The following is a 15,933-nucleotide window of genomic DNA, read 5'->3' on the forward strand; positions in this document are numbered from 1 at the left end:
TGTGTGTGTGTATAAATATAAAAAAATAATAGATTTTGTTTTGTATCATATTTGATACATCAGGCTTTTATGGCATAAAGTATCATTCAGTGAGAATATGGAGCTCACACTCGAGGAAGAGAAACACATTGGTTTTATTCAGATGGCCAAAGTGAGCAAAATATGCAATTTCGTTCAGATGTTGTTATTTATATGTCCAAAGAGTAAGATGAAATTCTGATGAGAAGCTTCTAATGCAAATCAAAATGAGATTTTTATAACAGTAAAACAGGCTGCTTACATAAAGAATCTTGAGCAAATAATCCCAATAAATGTAATTAAATACATCAGATACATACAAACATACTTCAGTAAACTGATATACACAGGCAGAGCTTAAATGTTCTTTTGAACCTTTATTCCTTTCCATTTAATCACCAACAGATACCCTGTGAAAGGAGAATGATAAATACCACACCCATGACAACCAGATGTGGAACAGTAATAGTGGTAAGCTGAACTGTCATTATACGACTTTCAAGAGTTAAGAGTAGGTTAACAGTGTTTCAAGTCACATATTACATCTTTGCTGCTGCTGTGGATGAGACCAGCTGCTTGTGTTTGAGTCTCATGTGATGACTGACTGCGACTCTCTCCGTCAGTAGGGGGAGCTCTCGCCGTGTCTTATTTTCTGCTTCATTTAGTGTGTGGCTGCTTTGATGTAATCTTTTAACATTTCAAGTATGATGCTTCACGTGATAAGAGGTGATTTCCCTTGGAGCACTACTCCTGTTTTGCGAAATGCTGTATCACAACATTTGGAGTTTAGGTCTGGTGCGTTTCAATTTTTAACAAGATGCTTTTGACAAGGAAATGCTAAGCCAGAAAAGCACTCGAACAGACAAACAGATGAGACACTGAAAAAGTCCTTGTGATAACATTGATTTATGTTAAGGATAATAAAAGTGTGGCTATAAAAAATTTGCTCAAAATGATTACTATAACACAAAATATTAACTGTGCAACATGGACAGTGGAAATGTAAGTGTTATTCTATATTAGAAGTGAATGCTGATTTTAATGGATGAACATACACGTAATAATAGATGATTAAGCTATTGTGTCCCACTTTACTAATAGTGACCCTATTGAATGGTCCTTAGTGGTTTTATGGAAACATTTAACATAAGATTCAGTCACGGCATTCACCGGTCAGATATTTCCTACTATTTGCGGTCGTCCATGGCAACACTGTATATCTGGTAACTGAACCAGTGCTATTTTCCTCAGAGCACATTAGTATTAATATTATTGTAACATTGCTGCAGTGTTTTGAGTTGTTGCTAGGCAGATTGTTTTGTAAATTTGATTATGTAATATAAAATATGATTTTTATGATATAACAATTATCTGTTTATTTTGTAATATAAAAAAATAACTCTAAAAAAATCAAATGCATATTTGTTCATTCATTGTTCGTATGTGTTCATTCATGTGACTGCTGCATGAATTAAAAGGGCTTCTAAAATAGCACCCTTCATCCACTGCACTTAATCCATCAGGAGTTTACATAGGGACTCCAAAGGACAGGTTCCCATGGCAACTGATTTATATCCTAATTAAAATAGGAGGGTAGTTTAATTAGCTTAACACTGGTTATTGCTGAAAGCCGGCCGTCCTTGGTGGAGGTCCATGTGTGTAAGGAGAGGGGTCATTGCTCTGTGGTATCCACGAGGTGCACCTAACTAAATAGTAACGGCACCTGTGGATCCAGATACCCCCCCTTTCTAGCACCCCAGTGTCAGCTACGCCCTTCAGATGGCCTGACCACCAGATTACATGTCATGATTTTTATTTATTTATTTTTCTCTTGGAAAAATTACACCTCTAATTGTGTCTCTTCAGTTGTCGCAAATTGAGACAGTTGATTTTGTCAAACAATCTTTGTTGGTTTCATGTGAGGGGGATTTATAATTGAACGAGAGTGCTTGAACTGATTTGTTAATTAGTCAAATGTGTTGGAAATCATGTAAATCCTCAATATAATAATTCTTCAAACAAAGCTAATCTTTTGTAATAATAATAATTACACACAATTACTTGCTTCAGTTGATCAGTATGTGAAAATCATGGCACGGCTATTATACTATTATGGAACAATTGAATTGTTTCTTTGAAGACGATTGAAATATGCTTGAGGTCAGAATCTGGCATTAGTTTTCAGAGACGGTTGGGTTTCTGGACCCCATTACTATCTTGTCAATCACTGTGCCTTCTTCCTCCTGCACAATGTGATGGCTGCAAAAAAATGGATATCCAGCACAACATACCTTTAATAGTGAATAAAGTCGTATAAAGCCTCATAATTTCAACCCCACAATTCCTAATAATTTGTTTGTTTATGTCTTTTCAGCTTTTCTTCTCTTCAAAGGGCTCTGGTAAATACTCTTTCAGCAATTTGATGGAAAAACACTGCTTTAATCACCTTTAACAGGCTTTAGAAGAGAAGGGAAGCTGCTGTCGCAAGCTAATTCACTGGAACATGTTCAGATCTGTAGCCCTGATCTGTGTGACAGCATTAAAGATTTTTTTAAGGATCTTCAGGAAAATGCTTTAATGCTCAAAGGCACAGAGAGCTGCTGAGACAGAGTATTAACTAGCTTTAGCTCGGATTCTCTGTTACCTGTGGGAAATTCACAATAAAGGGAAAAGTAAAGTCGATATGCTTGTGTGTTCAGAATATTACTTCGGATATATGTGAGGAATTTAGTGGTTTCATTAGCTGTTTGCTTTGGTTTGAATGCACAAAACCGTGATTGAAGCTTGCAGGATGGTATATTCCACAATAAACCAAAATGGTCAGATGAGAAATCACATTTATTTATCTGTGCATATCACTGTCAAATGACAAACTCATTATGAAGTAATTAACTGGTGATTTATAAGATAATTAATCAGCCATATGAGAAATCAGCAAAAGTGGGCATCAAGTCAACATTGTTCATTCTCAGTTCCTAAATAAGCAACATGCCCATGTATGAAGCACCACATTGTTGTGCAATAGCAGATGGCACTATGTTTCCATGGTAACCAAAATAAAGTTTCATTAAATTGTTAGGGCCCTAATACCATGAAGGATGATGAATAAGTAACCCAAGAAGCCTCATCGCTCTGGGAACAGTTACAGTATTATTTAATAATACGAGAATGTTGTGATACAAAGTAAATAACCCGCGTTACGCATTATGGGTACAAACAATCTCAACTACTTTCTTTAGCAAATCTAACAAATATGTATAGGAGAGCGAGAGTAACATATTTAAAGCGCGTTTAAAAAAAAAAGCCCCGCTAAACCTGAAACGATGTGTAGCGCGCCGACTGCTGCGTTCATATTCTTCTCAGCATCTCGAGCTTATTTTGAGCGTTTCATAGCAGGGCTGCGTGCGGGCGGGCGCGCGCTCGGTTCAGTATATTTTACTTGGAAACCGAAGTCCGAGGCAGCGCCATCCTGTGATTTATTTCAATGCCAAGTTGCATACTTGAACCGTCTTAGTTTTTCTTACTGTTTCTAGCCGAAATGTGCTAAGATCTCGCTCATCATCAGTCCTCACAGTGGTGCTGAACTGCAGCCTTCGCTGTCTTCACTGTTGAGCGCTCGTCAGGGGAGCGGACCTGCATCCTAAAGCAAACCTTTCTGAGACATTGCAGTCCTGTCACGTCTTCGGCTCTCCTATTTGCCTCCACCACGAGAGCGGAGAGGAGAAGGAGAAGAAGAAGAAGCGGCGGTGACATGGCAAGAAGCAGCATCATTTAAAGTGGTCCATCTTCTGCTCTTTTAATTCCACTGCAGCAACCTGAGTGAGTAACGCACATTTCTGCTCAGTTAATGCCTCTTGATATGGATCCGGACGCGGGCGGTGGTAAAGGCAGACAAAGGGGAATGCTAATAGATTGCATTTTAGCGCATTGGATTATCATTATGTGTTAATTGTGTCTCTGACAGCGTAATATAATGGCATGAATCGCTCTTGGTTAGCTAATTAACATTGTGTTCAGCTTCCATAAGTTAAGCTTTTTCATGCAGTGCTTGAATGGTTTCCTTATATGTCTGTATTGCATACTCAGTTCAAAGCTGGATAGATCTACATTATTTCAATGACCTGCATGCACATATACTTCTTCAGTAATCAATAGAACCTAGGTCTTATTAACATCACATTCCTAAGTGCCCTGCTGTGCACATTAGCTAATAGGTGCTCCTGGAGGAAGGGAGAAAGAAATATTTTCCATGGAGGTCAAATTGATATTCCAGAGTCATTAGTTGATTTAGAAACTAAAGCGAAACCTCTAGAGAAGTATGATGCCTTTAAATGGATTAGGTCACATTTTGCTTCTTCTCAATATCACTGTAACAAATGCAGCAGGCATACTTTTAAGTCAATATTAAGCTCTGGTGAATTTGATGACATTGGTTATTGAAGCCTTATTCTATATTTCGAGTATATTGTTTGCAGAAAAAAACTGCAGTCAAAGCAGCCAAGCTGCATTCCGCTCTGTCATACAGTATAGATGATGGCCTCCCCTATTCTACAGTCATATCACAACTAACTTGTCAAAAGTCAACATCATTTGGATTGAGCAGTGTTCATCATCCTCTATGTATTCACACCACTAAAACTGTTGTATTTTTTTCAGTGCAGTGAAGGAGCTCTTGAGGCTATGCACTTGCCTGCTTTTGGTGAAAGCATGTTGTGGGTTACACTGCTAAGCACAATTGCACTTGGATGGACGACTCCTATCCCTCTACTTGATGATTCAGAAGAAATAGATGAGCCTTGCTTTGAGCCCTGCTACTGCGAAGTGAAGGAAGGCTTGTTTCATGTTCATTGTGATAGCAAAGGATTTACAAATATTAGCCAAGTCTCACAGTCATGGCTTAGACCATTCAAGCTCTACCTGCAGAAGAACTCTTTACGGAAGCTCTATTTCAACAGTTTTTTGCACTTGAACAATGCAGTGGCCATTAATCTGGGCAATAATGCCCTGCAGGATATCCATGTTGGGGCTTTCAATGGGTTGAGCTCCCTGAAGAGGTTGTACCTTCACGAAAACAAACTGGAAGTGTTCCGGAATGACACATTTCTCGGACTGGAGAGTTTAGAATACCTTCAGGCCGACTATAATGTTATCAAGAGAATAGACAGTGGGGCGTTCCGAAATCTCCATAAACTCAGAGTGCTCATCCTTAATGACAATTTAATACCAATGCTGCCGGCGTTTCTTTTCAGATCTGTCTCTCTCACGCACCTTGACTTGAGAGGCAACCGACTAAAGACGTTGGCTTATAAAGGGATTTTGGAATATATCGGTCGCAGTCTTATGGAGATCCAGTTGGAGGAGAACCCTTGGAACTGTGTCTGCGATATCATCCAGCTCCAAGCCTGGCTGGAGCGGATTCCATACACTGCAGTTGTTGGTGAGATCACATGCGAATATCCTTTCCACCTCCACGGGAAGGACCTCAGAGAGATCAAACGCAGTGAAATTTGTCCCTTATTGAATGAAGCCGAGATTGAGTCAATTCTAGGCATTCTCCACTTACCATTCTACACAGGGAGGGTGAGGCCTACAAAGCCGTCATCTATAGTCTCCCCCAATCAAAACACTGTTTCCTCCATGGAACAAAGAGAAAGACCCCCAAAGCCAACAAAACGACCCAGGCCCTCAAAGACACCACCAACACCACGTAGTGTGTTCCCTAATCAGCCACCTGTAGCCGGATACCAGACAAGGCCGCCTATACCGATCATTTGCCCCATTGGATGTACCTGTAACTTGCATATTAATGACCTTGGTTTGACAGTAAATTGTAAGGAAAATGGGTTTCGGAACATTTCTGAGTTAATGCCTCGACCCTTGAACGCTAAGAAGCTTTACTTAAGTGGAAATCTCATTCAGAGAATTCACAAATCTGATTTTTGGAATTTTTCCAGTCTTGATTTATTGCACTTAGGAAACAATCAAATATTTTACGTCCAAGAGGGGGCTTTTATTAATCTCCCTAATTTGAGAAGCCTTTACCTGAATGGTAATAATATTGTGAAGTTAACTCTTGATATGTTCCATGGCTTGGACAGCCTTGAGTATTTGTATTTTGAGTACAATGAGATACGAGAAATCCAGCCGGCTGCCTTCAGTTTAATACCCTCCCTGCAGCTAGTCTTTCTCAACAACAACCTCCTGCAAACGTTGCCCATGGGAGCATTCGCAGGTACCTCGCTGACACGCCTGAACCTGCGGAACAACTACTTTCATTGCCTCCCAGTCAGCGGTGTTCTAGAACACCTGCATGCTGTCGTCCAGATCGACCTGAATCAGAACCCCTGGGACTGCTCCTGCGACATCATCCCTCTCAAAGAGTGGTTGGACACGCTGAGCTTAGTGGTCATAGTCGGAGAAGTGGTGTGTAAGACCCCCGAGCTGGTCTCAGGAAAAGATTTACGCTCTCTGAATTCTGAAGTGATTTGCCCTGAGCTCCGACAGTCCTCGCTGTCTCCTGCCGAATCAGATAGCGGGTTTGTTACTACATATCCTGAGGTGGGGCCGCACCCGCCGAAAGGTGCCATACCCCTCTCCGTTCTCATTCTCAGCCTGCTGGTTCTTTTCGTGTCTGCGTTCTTTGCTGCTGCAGCTCTTTGTGCATATGCTCTTAAAAAGCGAGAAAAGCTACCCTTTAGGAAGCAAGGGGAAGTGGGCTTGGCAGGCATTCAGATGGAATGTGGTATATTCACAGAACAGCCACCCACCTTACCAGAGACTCCTCCTTCCAATCACGTGTACGATAGCATCGGTGCTCCCTCCTCACACATGTGCAGCAACCCCGTTTACAAAAGCGGACAGGAGGAGTCAGGGCAGAAGCATCCATTCTCAGAGACAAAAGAGAGCGGTTCACACTACAGAACGCTGGTGGAGAAGGAAAAGGAGTGGACCATGGCAATCTCCAGCTCCCCCATTAACACTATTGTCACTGTTGGCGTGCCATGTGGTGACATTGCCGGCTTCCATGAAAACGGAATTCTCTGCCCGACTGTCATTGATAGCCAAGGTCCCACGCCCAAGGTGGGATTAGTGGACAGTCTTTTTGGCACAACTTCCCAGTTTAGCAACCTGCCTGACAGACACACGCACCCTCCCTCAGAGTATTCACATGCCAAACAGGATGCCAGACAAAAGCAAATGATCACAAACGCCACAGGGACAAGGACAGGATGTCCTAATCAAACCCAAAGTGATTACCCTGAGCTGAGGGCTAGACTCAAAACAAAGATGGATTACATTGATATGCTGGAGAGGTCATATCAATTCTAAGACATGTCAGATGTAAGACTGCACATCCAAAATGAAAATGGTAAGATGGAAAAAGAATTAATGCGATGTACGATGGTACGGTTTTCCCTCAAGTTGCTCTGGAGGAAATCCCTCGTTCAGATTTTTTAAAGTGCCTTCATAAGAGCAGCCAGCAATGTTGGAAATGAGTATTTTTGTATCACAGTTTTATTTATCTAAAATACATAGATTTAAATTGGAGGGAAAGGGATCAACTGTTTCCAGACTTTGAGATGTTGGTAAACATGTGACTCAAATTATACATATGAATGCAGGGCGTGCGGTCTTGGCTTTTAACTTGTTTGCATTGAAAACTTCTGAGATGTTTTATTTAACTGAAAATGGTCCTTCAGCAATAGAGATACTGCAGTTATTGTATAACTGTTAATTGCTTTGTTGAATCTGTATTTTCAAATTGAGTAGATTGTCTTTATTGGGACTTAAGGAATGGTTTTATGGACCAAGGTAAGGTCAAAATATGTAAAAGTTTGGGAACTATTGATCATGTCTACAGATGTACCTTTTCATGGTCTATCTTACAAAGGCAAAGACAGATCTGTGCATATATTTATTCTTAGATTTCAGTGTTGCAATTATTATCGTAAGGCATCATGTTAAATCAGTGTATAATGATTATGCCTCTGGTTTAGCCTTCCTTGAAAAAAAAACATGAATTCAATAAAGGGTGCTAAACTAAGCCAAATTCTGCAAACTGTACCATTTTGAGTAGTGCACATGCAGATTTTGGCCTCCACATAGCATGCACACACATACACAGCACTTTATCCATGTGCTTATAGTATGCTTCAAACGAGATTCGAAAGAACAAAGTGTTTCAAATGAGACCTCATATGCTGGAAACTAGTAAATAACAGTGTAAAATTTGTCAAGAGATTGCATGATATTGACACAGTCAATTTGCGGAAGACTGTCAGGTCACCCACAGACCTGGAGGAGAGGAAGCAGAGAATATGTGCAGCATTCTTATAGCATCCTCTGCAGTCTTCAGTCCCCTGAGTGTCCATGGGAGGGCATCAGTTAGATACACCTATTCACCATGCATAAGCTGGCTTAACCTAGTTACGCAGCATTGCGTAAGGGAGAAAAATACCCTTTTTGGCATCATACTGTAAAAGCCTTGAATAAAACCAAACCTGGAAAGAGATGAAGCTGAATATTTATGAATATCGAAGTTCCGTCATCCCACGGTTTGACGTTTGTCATTTTTATTTCCTCATTCTCATCAACTTCTTCCATTATTTCTTCTCTGATTGCATGAAATGCAATTACAAACCTTCACTTAGAGCCATCTGACCACATTATCCCATTTCAAAGAGCTACAGTAAACATTAAAGTAATGGAGCATCTAAAGTATGAAAGTGTGCGCCAGAATGTTTTAATTGCTCACAAAAGGGTTTTGCTGTTGGTCCAGTTTCTCTTGAAATTGGCCAGTAGACGAGCTGAAAGTCCAAGGACACGTGTGTGAAAGGAGGATAACATCAGAGCCCCGGATCGGCTCTTATCGCGCTGCCCCTGTTTATTTTTGCTAATGTTGTACTTGGCAGATTCCATCCTTCACCGGCCATCCATCATTTACACAGTTGGACGTTTATAATGGCATTTCTGCTTCTGGCATCCAGACCTGCTTGTCAAAGAGAGCAGCTTCCTAACCACCTTTCCTCGGCGATAATTCATAAAGCTTTTGTCCAAAGTATGAGGAGAGATAGTCCTCTCAATGCCACTCCAGTAACCCTCATTATACGCCTCTGCCACCCAATCCCACAGACGGCCTGGCCAACTGATCCTGTATGCAGTGAATGCGATCGCAGGGGCAGTCAGCTGCTCTGCTACATAGTGCTCATGTGCCTCGCCAAGACAAAGTGGCATTTAACCAAGAGACCATGAACAGAGTGAAACAGGCAAATGTGAAATGATTGCTTATGTTTAATGGTTGATGGAATCTAACTAACCAGCAGTTACTTTCTTTGATAGTATTGTGTGACTTTTTTTATGGGAAGGCTCCTAACATAAAGTGGCATCATTATGAGGTTAATAATTACTTCTGAAAAATGTTCTCAGAACAGCCATTTAACACAACACCGTTATCATGAATTCTGAACACGACATATGGCGATGAATGTGAAAATGTAATGTGCCGCACCGCGGATTATGTGTTCCCAACACGTAAATGAGCCATAAAGTACCTGCGGAATTTTCAATGGGATGCAATTAGTCAGCAAACGGTGTGTGCCGTTGCTCTCTGACATTTGCATTTTTACCAGAGACTGTGGCCTTTTCCTCTGGCTGTCACGCCTGTAATGTGTCTGCTCAGACATGCCGTCAAAACCCATGCCCCTTGGGAAATTCAGGGACACCATAGTGCAGACAGTTGTCATTTTACTTAGTTGAAATGCTGGACAGTTGGACATGATTCAAGTGTTCTGCTGTCATCAGAGCTGTTCTTTCTCAAAATGTATCACCGAGCAGAAAAATATGAAAAAGTTTGCACAGGCTTGCATACAGATTTATTTCACTTCGACAAGAATTAGGTGTGTTGCTGTTCTGAAAAACCTCAGCAAACGGCTTTCTTATATTGACCCATATTGCTGCGGTATTGTGTTTTGTGATATTTACTGCATGTGGTTTGCACTTTAACCTTTCACTATATTGAAGTTGCTTGTTTGAGAGAGAAAAGGGGAATAATAAGAATGTGCTTGAAAGGGACAGGTAGGGGACAGAGAGAAAATGGAAAGGTTATTTAGAAACGATAAATTTTGTTTAAAATGAAAAAGCCAGATTTTAATTTCCCACAGGTCGCCTGTCTTAGTGTGCCGTTGCTCTCTGACATTTGCATTTTTACCGGAGACTGTGGCCTTTTCCTCTGGCTGTCATGCCTGTAATGTGTCTGCTCAGACATGCCGTCAAAACCCATGCCCCTTGGGAAATTCAGGGACACCATAGTGCAGACAGTTGTCATTTTACTTAGTTGAAATGCTGGACAGTTGGACATGATTCAAGTGTTCTGCTGTCATCAGAGCTGTTCTTTCTCAAAATGTATCACCGAGCAGAAAAATATGAAAAAGTTTGCACAGGCTTGCATACAGATTTATTTCACTTCGACAAGAATTAGGTGTGTTGCTGTTCTGAAAAACCTCAGCAAACGGCTTTCTTATATTGACCCATATTGCTGCGGTATTGTGTTTTGTGATATTTACTGCATGTGGTTTGCACTTTAACCTTTCACTATATTGAAGTTGCTTGTTTGAGAGAGAAAAGGGGAATAATAAGAATGTGCTTGAAAGGGACAGGTAGGGGACAGAGAGAAAATGGAAAGGTTATTTAGAAACGATAAATTTAGTTTAAAATGAAAAAGCCAGATTTTAATTTCCCACAGGTCGCCTGTCTTATTGAACCAATTTAATCCCTATTGATTACTATACTACAGTATACTATACTATATTTTTATTGTTAAAATGGTAAACAGCAAATGTTACTCTAAAGAGCTATTTGACAACTAGGAGCTGTTTGTTAACTATTGTCAACAAATCTTTAAGTTTTGTTTTGGTGGTGTATTTCGGTTGATTCAGTGATATTAAATAAAATTTTTGATTTGAATAAAATCAAATTGTTTAGCTGTTACCACATGAAGCACTTTTAGTAGGGATGAAAAATATCCAAATCTGTACCATATTGGTTATTATTTAATATATAATATTAAATTTTCATTTACCAAATTTTTTATATTTTATATTGCGTGAGTATCAGATGATTCCAATGCTAAAGTTAATCTTTAAAAAAACACAATAATTTAATAACACTGTTAAATGTAACCTTTCTGAAAACTTCAAAATGAATATTCGCTTTTCATATATTGTACATTGTAATGCTGTGATGCCAAAATTCACTTGTAGAATTTGAAATGATTTGAATGCTTTTTTCATTATTGAGACAAAATAGTATAGCATGTTGATATATTAATATTGGCATTTATCAGTTAATGTTTAAAAAACAAAACAAAACAGTCATCAGGTTATCGGTCAGAATTTTAGTTTCAGGACATCCCTATTTTCCCATTCCCGTCTCTCTCTGTGGCTCACATCCACCTCATTGTCATATCAGCTCACAAACCTTGACTGAAAGATAAACTGAGGTTGCTAGTATTGGAAATGATAAGAAAATATTACCTCACACTGCAAACTTCTCTAAATGTACAGCCGGTGCAAGAACAGGCTGGTATTTTGTATGCTGTACAGGTTCAATCTCTGTTTGAAGCAGCTCTGACACCATGCTGAGAGCTTTGTCTTGGGAAAAGAGAGTAGGATGCTGTCAAACCAGATTTTTTGTGTCTCCTCCTTTACTTTTCCTTCTTCATCTGGAATTAAACTCTGCCAGCAAGGAGAAAAGTTGTGTTTTAGTGTCTGACGAGTGACTTTTTATGCCCAATTTCTTCGTACAGCGCGGAGTGCTGATATAGTTAGTGTGAGTTGGTTATTCCCTGTCCATGGTGCTGAATTTCTTTTGTGCAAAGGAGAGCAAAGGTATCGGCAAGGCGTACTGCAATGCTCTGTGCTGTGCTGTGCAGCTTTTACAGTGTGCTATTTCCTGCAGTGGGAGCTGATTTTAATGCATTTGATGATGAATCTAGAATCTAGTATACTGTGATGCAGCCATCAGCACCGTCTCTTAAGTCCGGCATCTGCTGTAGTTCTTGGACATTTATGGGAGATCTGTCAGTGTAATTGTGTGTTTGTCTTGGCTGGGAGGGCATTGATCTGACCCACGGCATCTAACGGAGCACCATCACTGTCTCAGTAATTACATGTTTTCATTAAGAAAACTTAATCAGCCTGGAAGAGGGAGACAAAAGGAAAACTAAGCAAATTATATGTGGTATTTGTTTATTTGAATGTCTTGACTTTTTATATTGAAACATTTGAAAGTAGTGCTTTTTTAGGTAGTGTGATATCTGCCAAAGGGTTTATGGGAAATCACTGTAAAACAAAAGAAGCTTTTTGTAAGTTTAGACAGCATTGGAATGCTTTTAAACTACGTTTTATTTTAAATCAGGCTTATCTATTATTATCATAGGAATATTTTGCTGATCATGTTTTTGCCATCTTTCACCTAGCATTTCCTTATGTCTTTCTTCAGCTTACACAATATAAAGGGAGAAAGAGACAGACATGCACGCACAATGGGAGTGATGATTTTATTATACTAATATAAAAAATGCTGAAGTTTACACAGAGGTGTTTATGTCTGTGTCAGAGAGAGCTGCTTTGGGCAGGTGGGAACTAAATATGGAAAACTAACATAGGAAGAGGCGAAAAAATAAAGCCAAAGAAAAGCTCTTTGTTTATAAATCTCCTATCCATGTGTTTAATGTCCTACTCAATCACTTATGATAGAAAATTATGTTAGAGTTTATGTACAGTCAGTCGGTCATTATCGCAAAATATGACAGGGTGATTGGGAGTCTTGTACCAGCCCGAAGACATTTATTTTGCAATAATATCCGTCTGATTGTACATTATCAGGGCTGATAACTAAATAAATAAATATGTGTGCATGAAGTGCTGATTTGTGTTGATCTTGAAGCTAAGAAAAAATACATGCACAACTACAGCGTTACCATGGACAATGGTGAATATAGTTTGCAACAGTTGGGTTCAGGAAGTAAAAACGTAAAAATGTTTTAAATAGGGGAATTGATTTTAAACAATAATATACCTTTAAAGATAGATCTACGGTGATATGTGGTATGTGCTTTTTTTAAACCCACATTATTTCAGTTTCTTTTTTAAATAATCGTGTTCAAAAGTGGAATTCCTGGTGAACAACTACATTACCCATGATTCAGCAGAGAAATGTCCACCAATCAGTGACAAGCAAATTGTGCTAAATGAACACTTTAGTGCCTGGCCACTCCCATGAAACACCACAAATGATGTGATAGAGTCTCCCAATGCGTTCAAACTACGTAAATATCCATAACAAGCATATTTTGTAATAAATATGAAAAATTATTGTTTCTATATACAGTATATAATTAACATATTGAAATCAATAGTTTCATATTTCACCATTGTTTTTTAAATAATTGTTATTCACAGTACTTGATGGGATTGTAGTTCATTCCCTCAGTAAATACTTCAAGTACACAGTTTTGGCGTTGTCTTTTTTGTCTGATTTTCAAATAATTTTTTTTTGTTGTTGTTGCTTCAAATTAAAGCTTGTTATGTTGTAATTCATATTGTATCTGGCTGGTTTGGTTCATGGCTTATAACTCTTAAGCAAAGACTTTAAAAAAAAATCCCCCCATACTTCCAGAAACAAGACCATTGAAAAAGTGGACAGGTACTGTTGCAGTCTATTAAGAAATATCTGAACACTAGCAGAATGATTGACCAGTCAGAATCAGCTATTCCAGAAAGCCATGTTATAAAATAATATACTGAATTAATGATGGAATTTAATTTCATAATATAAAACTAGATTCCATATTTAGCTAATTACAAGAGATTCCACTGAGCTAGATAAGACCACAACCAGTGAAATGTACAGTATGCGAGCAACTTCTTATTGTTTAGACAGAATGAGAGAAACGGTTTTGCTATCTTAATGTTTGTATAAGCAACCTGAAGCTATGCAGTGTTTCAGCATGATAAGACATAATAACCATAATAAAGAGGGTTTTATGTTTTATATTGGATGCAACAATATAATTACAATGAAAGCATAATTAGTGCCCTTCCATCTTAAGAATATGCGTTTCTTTTTCAGTCGATCTCAAACCAATCAAAATATCTGTGGAGAGACATATCCACACATTTTTTCCCCCTCCATTTTCCTTCATTTAAATGAGAGTGCTGACCCCATTAGATAAAAAATAGAAAAGGGGACAGACTGCATTCATTTTGAGAGGAGTGATTAATTACAGATGTTACTGAGACAATGAAATATAGATCATACCGACTGGGACTCCAGCCGGGTTTACTCAGTGTCAGGCTCTTCCAATTTTGATCAGAGGAAAAGAAATTCATTGCTGAGCTATTCGGCACAGGTTTCCGTGATCATTAACATTCTCTTCAAAGGCTTGCAAAAAAGCATGCTACCCAAAAACTCCACCGAAAGAGGGAGAAGGAACGCTGTGACATGCTGTGGTAGATTTATCTAGATATTTTGTTTTTGCAGTGTGTTGCAACTAATTTGGAGCTTGTGGCTTGTTCTAAATGGTGGCCTGAAATGAAATCTCTAAACCAAATCCTCGACGAACATTTGCTTCGGTCGACAGATGCACGAGAGAATGAATGGAAACGAGAGGATGTGCGAAGGAAAAGGCGAGAGAAGATATAGTTTGCATGGCTGAGATAAAGGACAGATCATTAGTCAGGGCTCTTAATATAACTGCAGGAACAGGAGTGCATGGCACTGTCAGTTTTTAGACATTTGGGATCTATTTTCATTTCATGTGTGCTTATTTCACGGCTATCTGCAGAGGTTTAACATCTAGCTTACATTAATGAAATATTAAGTGTGTGGGCATGTTTATTTTTTTACTGATTTCTTGACTTAAACTTTTTGTTCTGTTATCGCCATCTTTTAAACTCTTAAAAACAATGACTAATATGTGTTTTATGTCCAGTATATAGAGTCCACCTACGTTTTGGAACATTTCCAGAGGAAACATTATGCAAAAAAGCAATTCTTTTCATGATAAAGTGCAAATTGTGACAGACACAATTCTAGCTATTAATCAGATGTAAATGGAATAAGTGTTCTTATTATAAATAACACACATACACATATGTGGACACTTCAAAAATATTGTTACACAAGGCTTGCTTAAAGCTGAAGCTAAAGCCTTTTTTTCTGTTAAATAATTTTCTTCTATTCTAGGTTAATATGGAAAAGAACTATAGGTAAGCCATTCGTAGGTTGATATTTCCAAAAAGTGTAAGCATTATTGCGTTATCAAAACTTTGCACTGTTTGTGTGAGCATCCCGATCAGCCCGACAATGTGTCATTGGCTCAACCTGTTTGGGGTGGACCTACAGGATTTTTTGAATAGAAGTAGAGCATTTAGGAAATCTGTAAATAATCATTATTGTTGCAGTTCCATTTGGTTTTGCTAGTGTTGCTGAAATTACACATTTTAGCTTTAAATGCAGTTATTTTAAGTTGTAATAATATTTCAAAATATTACAGATTTTACTGTATTTTTAACAAATAAATGCAGCCTTGGTTAGCAAAAGAGACTTCTTTCAAAAGTCAAGTAAAGTCAAGTCAAGTTTATTTGTACAGCGCTTTTCACGATACAAATCATTGCAAAGCAACTTTACAGCAAATTAAGTTTCTACAATATTTAGTGGTAGCTTATCAGTGGTGACTGTCAGTTAATGTACATATGGCAGAAATATACGGAAAATCAATTTAAGACGTAATAAAACAGACGATGAACACTATTAACAGCAATTATTATATGATGCAATCAAACTTATAGCAAAATGTGGTAGTTCTGTATGTTGTTTCAGGGTTGGCATCATCTGAGGTCCTCTGAGGGGTTG

General features: G+C 38.7%; 1 protein-coding gene across 1 annotated transcript; it reads left to right on the plus strand.

Annotated features, from left to right (window-relative positions):
• Window positions 1-3,308: 3,308 nt before the first annotated feature.
• On the plus strand, window positions 3,309-7,637 carry LOC107659424 (SLIT and NTRK-like protein 3). Its single transcript, XM_016448366.1, has 2 exons — window positions 3,309-3,837; window positions 4,675-7,637. Exon 2 carries the CDS (start codon window positions 4,699-4,701, stop codon window positions 7,345-7,347), a length of 2,649 nt encoding a protein of 882 aa, XP_016303852.1. The 5' UTR covers window positions 3,309-3,837; window positions 4,675-4,698; the 3' UTR covers window positions 7,348-7,637.
• Window positions 7,638-15,933: the final 8,296 nt, after the last annotated feature.

The sequence above is a fragment of the Sinocyclocheilus anshuiensis genome, unplaced genomic scaffold (genome assembly GCF_001515605.1).
Source record: "Sinocyclocheilus anshuiensis isolate Anshui unplaced genomic scaffold, SAMN03320099.WGS_v1.1 scaffold940, whole genome shotgun sequence".
NCBI classification, from domain to species: Eukaryota; Metazoa; Chordata; class Actinopteri; order Cypriniformes; family Cyprinidae; genus Sinocyclocheilus; species Sinocyclocheilus anshuiensis.

Bases quoted from the DNA above. Each gene is read 5' to 3' on its own strand.
- LOC107659424 (XM_016448366.1), top strand. From the start codon at position 4,699: ATGCACTTGCCTGCTTTTGGTGAAAGCATGTTGTGGGTTACACTGCTA.